We start from the raw sequence: 12,123 nt of genomic DNA on the forward strand, positions 1-12,123 counted from the left end.
TGGGGCACTTGCTCTGCATTTGCTAGCAAATACTACAGGTGGCTCCTTCCCCCTCATACAACCAAATGGAAGCAATCAAACGTCTAACCGTAATGACCCTTATGCTAAGTGAAATAAGCCAGATAGAGAAAGATGAATACTGCATGGTATCATTTATATGTGGAATCTTAAAAAGAAAGAAAAAGAGGTTGAACTCATAGAGACAAAGTAGAAAAGTGATTGCCAGGATCTGAGCAGTGGAGGAAATAGGGAGAGGTTAGTAAAAGGGTACAAACTTTCACTTATAAGGTGAATAAGGTCTGAGGATATATTAGTTTTATATATATATATATATATATATATGTTATATAATATATATTAGTAATATATATCATAATATATATTATATATTAGTATAACATGGTGCCTACAGTTGATAACACTGTATTGCATAATTGAAATTTGCTAAGACAGTAAAACTTAAATGTTCTCACACAAAAAAGGTAAATATGTGAGGTGATGGATATATTAATTAACTTGATGGGGGGAATCCTTTCAGAATGTATGGTTATATCAAATCATCACGTTGTACACTTCAAATACATTTTTTTTTGTCAATTCTACCTCAATAAAGCTGGGAAAAAATATAAGTCTAACCATAGAATCTTGTTCATATCTTAACACAGATGTTCGTTTTTGAAAACAAGTTTGAAAGGAACTGAAGTTGGCTAAAGCACTCAGAGTTTCTATTTAGATTTTTTTTTTTTTTTTTTAGCAGTACACGGGCCTCTCACTGTTGTGGCCTCTCCCGTTGCGGAGCACAGGTTCCGGTCGCGCAGGCTCAGCAGCCATGGCTCACGGGCCCAGCCGCTCCGCGGCATGTGGGATCTTCCCGGACCGGGGCACGAACCCGTGTCCCCTGCATCGGCAGGCGGACCCTCAACCACTGCGCCACCAGGGAAGCCCTCTATTTAGATTTTAACCAGCCACCTTAAATCCAATTTTCACTCGCTGACTTGGTAAATGTAAGTATGTGCAAAGTTATATCTCATTTAATTAGCTAAATACTAATTAGCACTTAATTATTATTAGAAATAATTAGTGTTTCATTATTCTGTCCTAGTGATAATGCTGCCAGTCTCTGATCAGATCCCATCAGTAATATAATCATACCCAGCTGTCTGGGCCACTTAAGTATTTTCTCTTACTCCCTAGATTCTGTCTTATTCACTGTTTCCTTCACCAAACAGTTGCAAATTTACTGAATAAGAAATTTAGTCAATTTGTCTTAGAATCGCCTGAAAATAAACCAAGTAAGCCTAAATTTTAAATTCATATTACTTCTAAATCATTTTGGCTACTCATTAGAAATTTATTCTAGGCAGTCCTCTAAAATATATTTGTTGAATGTCTATTGTATGCAAGGCATCAGGGAGGTTGCAAAAATAACTAAGACTTATCAAGGGGCTCTCTCTTTTCAGTAGAGAGGTGGCAGGTGGACGCATAAGTGTGACAGAAGTCAAAAGAAATCTAGAAATGACGTGCTCTAAGAGTTCAGAGAATGAGGCCAAACCTTCAGGCTGCAGTGTTCAGGAAGACTTTATTAAAGAAGCATATTATGGAATATTACAGCCAGGGGGACCTTAGAAAACACCCATTCCAATCCTATCATTTTATAGATAAGAAACAGAAAGAAAAGAAAAAAGACAAAGCCCTTTAAGGAGGAATAGCAATCTATCCAATATCACATACAGAGTTGAAAAATCTGCACAGGAAGATAGATCTTTGGGTTCCCAGCTTTCTGCTTTTCCACGACACCATACTGCCCTCTGAGATTGGAAGGATTTCAATAGGCAAAGATGGGAGAAAGAAGAGAGCACGCTGGTGACAATCAAAGGCTAAAATATAACACTGATAAGAAGGTATCTGGAAAACAGAGTGTTTATCTGAGGACATGAATTCCAGGGGAGAAATGAGACACAAGGCTGCAAGCGGAGTGGGATGAGACAATGGAAGACATCAAATGATAGCCTAAAAGACTTAGACTTTTTCACTAGCTAATTTCATGGACACAGGTAGCAGAAATTACTTATAAAATCTAAGACCATCAGTGTCTTAGAGGTTTATAATGAAAGGATAAAAAAGCTTTCTGCCATGAAAAACGCCAGCTAAGTGTAGCAAATTTATAATGAATACAATCTCCATTTTTCAATTTTTCTGTTTCTCCAAAGTGGAGGGTGTCAGACTAGGGGTAAAAGAAGGCAAGACACTGATCTGCTGACGACAGGCAGGGTTTGTGACAGCATTGACTGACAGACAACGTTTGTGTGAAGCCCCTGCCTCCTGCCTTGCACCTCCTGAGCATCTTTTGCAGGCTCTACCCAGAGGTTCCTTAGGCAACTCTACACAAGCCTGAAAACCAGTGGGATCTCCCATCCTCACCGGATGCTGGGGTTCCCCCATGTATGTGTAGAGAGGGAGCTGCTCTTCGCTCTACCCAATGCCTAGCCCTTTGTCCTAGTGTCTTGTTCTCTTCTTTGGGACTCGAAATAGACTAGAGGTAGCATACTGGATTTCACATCGACATTTGTATAGCACTCTAGAGTACTTTCAAAGCACTTTCATAGCCTCTTTTTAATTTATCATAAAGAAGAAGCAATCCTCTGCTCCACCTCAGCCCTCATCCTGTACAGCTCTCCCCAGCTCCCAGGGGTTAGAATGTTCTCCCTGTCTCTCTGGTTACTGGCTAGGCTCTAACTTTAACCTTTCAACCTAGACAACTCTTGTGAAACCCTGACTCTATTATCTAACTCAAATGTAAACCCTGCCTTTACCAGGAAACTCCTTCTGTATCCCACCCACTAAACCCCAAGGACATCAGTATCATCTAGGATATTTCAAAGCTGCTTGAACATCATAACTTGACCCCTAGGAGCCTTCCTTTTGAAAGCCTGCTCCTCAGCAAAAATTATTCCTCAAGCCCCAGCTCTGTGTATTCTTGGTCCTTTCTTTGCCTACTCTCTTGGTCTACTCTCTGGTCTGCAGCTGTTGAGATGCCAGCAGACTGTGTCTCAGGCAATTCAAATAACAACAGAAGACCTGAAAAAGACACACTGAGTATACCAGGGTTTAATGACTTATAAAAAGTTTGTGAGGTACTCTGGGCTATGAAGCCATCATTTTGCAAAGTGAGATGAGAGTCATCAGTTTTCAGAGTCAGATGAGAACTTGACCTCCTGGGCTTCAATATCAAGTACTGAATACTGGACTGTTAACTGATCTTCAGCCTCCCACTCTGGTACATAGACTCACCAGGACTTTTTAAATAGTGAAAAATGACCATGGATCAGCAATAAGCAACCTTAAAACAATTGTTAAAAAAAAAAAAAAGACCATGAATACTTTATTGCTCACCCTTTAATTCTTGTTCAGAAAAAAATAAAACAGTATTAAAGTCCTTTTTAACAACAGTGACCCACAGATTTAATTCTAACTGAGCACTTATCATGAGCCAGGGACTGTGTGAAGTGCTTTCCATGCATTATTTCATGTGACCCATACATTAGCCCGACAGCGTGCACGTGATTTGCATTCCTAGGTTAGATATCAGGAGACTGAGTCTTAGTAAGATTAGCAATTTGCCCAAAGTCACAGCCATCTATGAAAGAGTTGCAATTGGACCTCTAGCCAGCTAACATCCAAGCCTGTGAACTCAACCAGTAAACCACTCAATTGGCCCTTTTTAATTTTTTTTAAAAAAAATTTGTTTTGTAAGTTTGAGGGACTAAATAAAGAATATGTATTGTTTTAATAAGTTAAAAAACAAAAAGACCAAACTTCTTCTGAAAGCTTGTTATCCTTAATTTCAAACTAATTTAAGAAACCAAAGGTGCTGTTCATTATGAGTCTGTTAATTTCATTGAGGAAAATTATCAGAAGCCTCTAGATATAAAATGTCCATCCACTCCATCCATAAACACATTCAATATCTACTATGTAGCAGCAAGCACTGTGCCAGGAACTGAGGACACAGAGATGAGCAAGAGAACCATGGTCCCTGCCCTTGACGGGCATATAGACAAGTTGGGAAGACAGTCATTCTACATGTAAATACAGTAACACATGATGAGTGTGATGATGGAGAGATGGAAGGAAGTTATGTAGAAGCAGGAAAACCTAAAAGCTATGGACAAGGGAACATGTCCCGGAGTTAGAGAAAACGGGTGTGGGAAGGGAACGGGGAGTGCTCCAGGCAGAGAGAAGAGCATGCGCCAAGGACCAGAGGGGAGATAAGAACTGAAAGAGGGGGCTTCCCTGGTGGCGCAGTGGTTGAGAGTCCGCCTGCCGATGCAGGGGACGCGGGTTCATGCCCCGGTCCGGGAAGATACCACATGCCGCGGAGCGGCTGGGCTCGAGAGCCATGGCTGCTGAGCCTGCGCGTCCGGAGCCTGTGCTCAAAAAAAAAAAAGAACTGAAAGAAGTTCTGAGTGGCTCAAGCTAACACCAAATGCAAGAAAGGAGGGAGCCAAGCCTACACCTAAGGGCGATGGGGAGCAAATTTAAGCAAAACAAAAGAGACTTAGATTTTATTTTCACAAGCATCAATCTGGCTGCAGAGTGGAGAGTAGATCACAGTGGAAGTAAGGTTGGGGTGAAGCTATATTAGGAAAACATGGCTGTAATCCAGGCGATAGGTGATGACGAGCTGGGCTAGGGTGACAGACGTGGGAAAGAAAAGCAGATACGTATAAGGTAATTCTAAGGTTTAGAAGGTAGAAGACCCTTGTTGTTTAATTCAACTAGTCATTTAACTGGGGAAAAAATCATTTCTAAAAACGTACTCCAACAAGGAAAAGAAACTTACTACTTTTAAACTGCTACTATCATTTATCCATTAGTACCTGAGTTCCAGCCATAACTCACCTGGTTCCCAACCAATAATAGGTGTTCTCCAAGAAGAAAGTCTTTGAGCATATCTTCCATCACTATCATGTGCTAGAGGAAAAACAACTAGAGGTTAATTGTGTTTTGCAAAATCAAGGTGAAATAAGAAAGTTAACTATAAAGATATCTTCATGGAAAGTAAAACATCTATTATAATAGACAATACTCAATTTGATTATGTAAAAAAATTAAAAGTAATGCTGTGGTTATAAATAAGTTATATAACCAACTTGGTCACTGATATTGAAAACCTGAAATGGTCCCCCTTAGCAAGACTCAACCACTGACCAATACGTATTTCAAAGAGTTTTTATGATTCAACTCAAATATCTTTCAGCTATTGTACTATGCAGTGTTGGCTTATAATTTAATATAATATTTAAATTAACACTAATGCAAATATACAAAGGCTTTCTAAAATAACTGGAGATTTCCATGGAACATTTTACATTGACTTCTTCTTAACCATTACCTTCAAAGTACATATAGCTTTAGAATTAAAAGTATATTATTCACTTTCATATTTTTAAATTCAAATCATGACACAATACAGTCAAAGAACAAGATTAAAGCTGTTCACAACAGGCACAGAGGAAATTACGTTGCTCTTTTGTATCTTGAAAAATAGGACAGTCATAAGTAGGTCACAAAGGCTCATCCGGGAGTTGAAGGGAGAACTATATCCCAGAACAGTTAATGTCCCTATTACTTTCTCTTGGTTTTCTGTATCAAAACAATAATGGTCTCGTAAGTACTTACTGTAGTTCTCTATTTGTAAAAAAGGCAAATTGACCTTTTCTATCTCACATATGCTGCAGATATTTTTCTAGTTTGCTACTCACTTTTCTCTTTTTAACTTGGCTTATGAATTTTTTGACATCTAGAATCTTTTCCTTTTTCTTGCCACATTAAGCAATGCTTCCCTCAGAGTTTCTTTTTTAGAAAAATTGAGAAAGTTTTTTCCCTCCTTCAAGAACAGATGAGTATTCCTTAACGTTTATCTTGGTAATTTTAATTTTTTAAAACTGCTTGCAGATAAACCATGGAACTGGAGTTTTAACAAGGTCCGAAGTAGGGTGAGCAATTTTGTTCATTCTGGAATACTTTTTAGAATAAAAAGAGGTGTTATTAATATGCTGGAACAACAAATGTAAACAGGGACTATCTTAAGCAAATGAGGGAGGGTACATGGTTATCCTAGTTAAAGGGGAGCCCTGGAACATTCTTATTTTTAATATAAATTTATTTACTTATTTATTTGTTTATTTATTTTTGGCTGCGTTGGGTCTTCGTCTCTGCGTGCGGGCTTTCTCTAGTTGCGGTGAGCGGGGGACTACTCCTCGTTGCCGTGCACGGGCTTCTCATTACAGTGGCTTCTCTTGCCACGGAGCACGGGCTCCAGGTGCACAGGCCTCAGCAGCTGTGACGCACAGGCTTAGTTGCTCCACAGCACGTGGGATCTTCCCGGACCAGGGATCAAACCCGTGTCCCCTGCATTGGCAGGCAGATTCTCAACCATTGCACCACCAGGGAAGTCCCTAGAACATTCTTTTAATCTGGGTTCTAGTGATAATGTGGTCTGTAGACCTCGTCCTTCTAAGTAAGATGAAAAATCAGTGCCAATTTCCAGACAACATTAAGTTCTTCCAGAAATACCTGGGCTAATATGCATGAAGAACAGATAGGAAAGTTGGAATAAGCACCTAGAGAGCAGGTAAAAAAGCAATGTAAACATTGAAAAATAATCTAAACTATACTTGTTGTCTTCTTAACTTTTTCTCATGTCCTTCTACTTCATGCCCTCATTGCACCTAACTTATTCAAGTCAACAAACATTAGCTAAGGCTAAGGTCACGGCCTATATAATTCTTTCCTTAACCTCTTGTCCCACTTGGTACATAGACAATTTCTTAAAAGTCTTCTCTCCGGGCTTCCCTGGTGGCGCAGTGGTTGAGAGTTCGCCTGCCGATGCAGGGGATGCGGGTTCGTGCCCTGGTCCGGGAAGATCCCACGTGCCACCGAGTGGCTAGGCCCGTGAGCCACGGCCGCTAAGCCTGCGCATCCGGAGCCTGTGCTCCGCAATGGGAGAGGCCACAACAGTGAGAAGCCCGCGTACCGCAAAAAAAAAAAAAAAAAAAGTCTTCTCTCCCAGTTGTCTCTCTCTCCTGATTCCCTCTTACCTCTCTAACACTTTCTCTCTGTGGTCTTTTGTATCTTCTTTAGGTAGCAGTTCCTTAAATATTGATTTTCTTCCTTCTTTTGTTCTCTTTCACTACCTTGTTACATGCTTTCCTGGGGGGTCACAGTATAGGGCAGAGTAGTTTCTGCCTACTTGTACGTGGGCACCCACCGGGCGAGGGAGGGCTATGTTCAGAGTTGGGGACCCACACATCAGCGCTCAACGAGTTACTCCTGACCCTGCTCTCCCTAAATCCTCTCATCCACTCCATGGCTTCAACCACCAACTTTACACTGATCTTCAACAGCAAGACTTTTCTTCTTGACTCCAGCCCCGTATTTCTGAGCAACTATCGAACTATGCTAGCTATTTCCCAGTCTCCTCGAACTCATCACATCCAAAACTTGACTCATTCCTTTCTCCTCAGCTTCATTCTTTATCCTGTACTTCTTATCCCAATTAATAGCATCATCTTCTACAACCCGAGCCTAGCATCATCATCTTCTTGTCCATCTCAGTTGGCCCTTATCAAAAGTCAATTAAACACCAAGTCTAAGCTATTCAGCCACCTAAAAGTCCACTGTATCTATCCATTTCTATTCCATCCCCACAGCTTTCATCTAGGTTTTTATCATGTCTGGCCTAGATTTTTATCAGCCAATGTGGCATCTCTGACTTCAGTCTCTCCTTGAGTCAATGTGCTCTCCACAGTACTGACAGTCACTTCTCTGTTCACAATCATGTCACTTTTTTTCCCCCCAAATTCCTTAAATGACTCCTAATACCTTCAGAACAAGGGTCACTCCTTATTTTTTTGATGTAGTCTCAGTCTCATCCCCCATCACTCTCCTACTGTGTGTTCCAATCACGGGCGCAATGTAGAATCTTTTTCTCTTCACTCTTCTGCTTACTTTTCCAGCAGACTATGTGCTCCGTAAGGAAGCCTTTTTGACTTTCATCCAACACAAAGTTCCATTGACTCTACCTACCTCCTACATAGCCCTGCAATGTGTCCCCTCCACTCTGTCCCCACTATCACTGCCTTCGTTCAGATCCTTCATAAGGTTCACCTGGACTATCGAAACAGCCTCCTAACTAGTCCCTCTCTGCCTTTGTTCCAACTCATAGACAACATTAAAGAATGAATGCAAAGTTAACAAAAGTAGAAATGTGCTTCCAAGTTTTCAACGGCTTCCTCACTTCTGAATAGCTTCCAAATTCCTCAGTTAGCAAGGTCCAGATAATCTGACCTTTTAACTCATCAGCCTCATCTCTTGTCACTCTTCCATTTGAATCTCAGCTCTGGACATGACAATTAATTAGATGTAGCTCCCTGAATAATCTACACTCTCACATAGCCACGTCTCTGCAAATGCTAGTGTCTCTGCCTGAGACTCCCTCTCCACGTTGCCTAGGGAACTCATTTTCCAGGATCATTGCAATCTGGGACCATCACCTCATCAATGCTACCACGGTAACCTGTGCGTACTTCCATCACGCTCTATAGTAACAGAATCTGGCAACTTGAGCCCTGGAACTGTGTGTGTGTGTGTGTGTGTGTGTGTGTGTGTGTGTGTGTGTGTGTGTGTGTGTGTGTGTGTGTGTGTGTGTGTGTGTGTGTGTGTGTGTGTGTGTTTAATTACTGTATTAAGAAAGGCTTGACACATGGTAGATATTTTTTAAAAGTTTTTCAAATCTAAAGCTCATTAGGCTTAAGAAGCTATTAATCTCTCTTTCTTCCAATTTCTCCTCCTTACTACTGCAAGTGTTAAGGTGGCTTGACTGAGTTCTGGGGTTTTTTTCCCCTTCTCTTTTTTATCTCTATGCTGTTTGCTACATACGTTGTTTTAAATAAAAGTTATTACATTTTGGAACATCTTAAGCCTTTTTGTAGAGCTTTTAAGCTTTTTACGTAGTGCTATGATGTTTTATTACCACCTTCAAGCTTATTTCTTTTAGATGTTAGATGAAAATTCCTTGATAAGCCCATAAGATATTAAAGACGCAGTACTGCATTCTATTTGGGCTGGACTTGGTTTCTCTAAGGACAGTGCTACCAGTAATTCTCTGTCCTGTGTGAAATGTTTAGGTGAAGTCACATCTGGATCTCTGAGGACTGGAGCTGTTAGGGCACCGATCTATAATTCCTTCATGACAGATATAATAAAATAATACTCCTAATTATGAACATTCAAAATCTTTTTCCTTCTTTCAGGAGTTCACTCAACGCATATTTATTCAACAGTCACTATGTGCCAGGCACTGTGCTATTTGCTAGAGACACAAAATTAAAATGAAAACAACAACAACAAGGCTTTATCTTAGTAGTGTGGAAAACATGTTTTAAAAAATCAATTACAACACGGTGTGGCAAGGGGACCACAGGGTATAGAACAAGATGGCATAGAAGCACCAAATACTCAAGAGGCACTGAAGACCACTGTTTCAAAGGTGAAGTGCAACATAAAACACAATAATAATATGCAATAATAATATATGCAACAAAAGCAAATTTAATCAAGCCACCATTCCTAGAATTGGTACAGCTACAATTTTTCATTAATGGTTAATTCATAATGCTTTATGAAGAGAAGGTACGTTTGGAGACAGGCTGCAGAAAATCCCTCAGGGCCACTGTGTAAAGTTCACAGCAGCCCTGCGGTCCTCAACGTCTATGTCACAAACACCATGGCAACAGACACTGTGTTCAAGGGTACAATGGCCCTCCCTGCTACTGAATTTCCTACATTTTTATACGCTGGGAAGTCTTTTCAACCTTTGTTGCCATAGAGTTTTTCAAACTGTCACTTATGACAAAGTTTCCTGATTCTTATTTATTTATTTATTTATGGCTGCGTTGGGTCTTCGTTGCTGTGTGCGGGGGCTACTCTGAGTTGTGGTGTGCAGGCTTCTCATTGCAGTGGCTTCTCTTGTTGTGAAGCAGGGACTGTAGGTGTTCAGTCTACGGGCTTCAGTAGTTGTGGTTTGCGGGTTCTAGAGTGCAGGCTCAGTAGTTGTGGTGCACGGGCTTAGTTGCTCCGCAGCATGTGGGATCTTCCCGGACCAGAGATCGAACCCGTGTCCCCTGCATTGGCAGGCGGATTCTTAACCACTGTGCCACCAGAGACATCTCCCTGATTCTTTTTTCTTTATGCCTTTCTACTACATGAACAGAGTGTGATACCATAAATGCTTGAAAATATTACATTTTCCTTGCCATCATGTTTTTGTCTTTGACAGGCAAGATTCTTTATTCCTTTGTGTCTTATAAGTAACCTTATTTTCTGTTCATTTGTCCACTGCTTGTATAAGAGCATTAATGCTCTGGAAGAAAAATAAAACCAATATTAGTTAATGGCCCATAGAATGAAGAATATAAAACAAATTCAGGTTATGCCTTTTGCTATGTCATAGATAATTATAATCTGGACAGATTTCAAAAACATTTAATCAAGACTTTTCCTGAGAAAGAAGAATTTGCTGAGATACCGTTTATTGTTAACATAATGTAGAGATATACATTCTGTTACCCATTGAACAACAAATAGGATTGGGAAATAGCAGATAAAGAAATTCTTTAATTTACTTTAACTCTCTAATTCCTTAATATAGTGAAAATGGTAAGTAGAAGTTCTTCAAACATAATTTGTAAATGTAGGATTATTATTTACATGCAGAATAGTGACCAAATATTAGAGAAAATTTTAAGTATGGTTTTTATTATAAAATAAATACATAAGAACGTCACAGAAAATCTGGAAAAGAAAAAATCTTTTTATATTATGGGTAATTTTCTCTGGAAAAAATTCTTATTAAAGTGAACATCTATAAATTAGCTTTCTGGGTACACACTTATTTCTGTGTCTTAGTGGAAGCTCATAATTATTGGTTAGTTTACAAGTGGAAAATTATCTATCCTTCTTTCTTAAAAAAAGATAAGAAAAAGTAAAGACTAGAAAAATACTAGGCATTTTTGGGAAAAGGAAAGAAACGTGAGGAAAAGAATGCATAGGACACATCCCTTTTTGAATTACTTGAAATGATTTAACAGGAACGCAAAAGAGAAGATGAATATTAGTGCCTTTTGTTTTTAATTTAATAATATATTTATTTTATTTATTAAAGTATAGTTATGTCTGCATTTAAAATTTATTACTCTAATCATTGCAGCAACTCTTCCAATTCTCAAGTAACTCTGGGAAGAGTTTATAATTTTACAACGACTTAATAAAAGATGTTTTGACTGTCACCTCATTCTGCATCATCTGAATTGAACTGAGCAAATTACAAACATAAACATCAGTTTCACTTGAATTGGGGTTAATTACCACAATGTAAGAGGGATATATCCACGAATGCAAAGTCCTGCTCTTACCTGGATGTTGTCATAGAACAGAACATCAGGCACTTTCATTTTCTCATGGGCATTATAGATCGGTGCACTAACAGCTCCAATCCTCAGAGATCCAGATGTGACTTCACCTAAACATTTCACACAGGACAGAGAATTACTGGTAGCACTGTCCTCAGAGAAGCCAAGTCCAGCCCAAATAGAATGAGTACTGCATCTTTAATACCTTGTGGGCTCATCAAGAAATTTTCATCTAACATCTAAAAGAAATAAGCTTGAAGGTGGTAATAAAACATCATAGCACTACGTAAAAAGCTTAAAATCTCTACAAAAAGGCTTAAGATGTTCCAAAATGTAATAACTTTTATTTAAAACAACATATGTAGCAAACAGCATAGAGATAAAAAAGAGAAGGGGAAAAAAAACCCAGAACTCAGTCAAGCCACCTTTATGAGCTTGTTTGGTCAGAAACTCTAAAATACATACATTTGAAAGCTCTGAAGTACCTTGAATATAATTTTCTTAGGACCCACCCATTGAAAAACCCCATAGGAGAGTCCCCTAGAGCTCTAGCTAAAAATATAGATGAACCAACTGACCCCAGACCTCTCAAATTACTATTTTTAGGAATGGTCCAGGAGATCTGTACTTCCAAATATGCACCACAGGT

General features: G+C 39.4%; 1 protein-coding gene across 1 annotated transcript in view; it reads right to left on the reverse strand.

Moving 5' to 3' along the window:
• Positions 1-12,123, reverse strand: part of VWA8 (von Willebrand factor A domain containing 8) — a gene marked incomplete at its 5' end in the record, with an annotated part of 367,871 nt that overhangs the window by 201,192 nt on the left and 154,556 nt on the right. The window contains 2 exons of the mRNA XM_082676017.1: positions 4,903-4,974; positions 11,478-11,584. Of these exons, the coding sequence (XP_082532143.1) occupies positions 4,903-4,974; positions 11,478-11,584 (179 nt within the window). The remainder of the gene's footprint in view (positions 1-4,902; positions 4,975-11,477; positions 11,585-12,123) is intronic.

Source organism: Grampus griseus, assembly GCF_964374135.1.
Source record: "Grampus griseus genome assembly, chromosome: 18".
Taxonomy (NCBI): domain Eukaryota; kingdom Metazoa; phylum Chordata; class Mammalia; order Artiodactyla; family Delphinidae; genus Grampus; species Grampus griseus.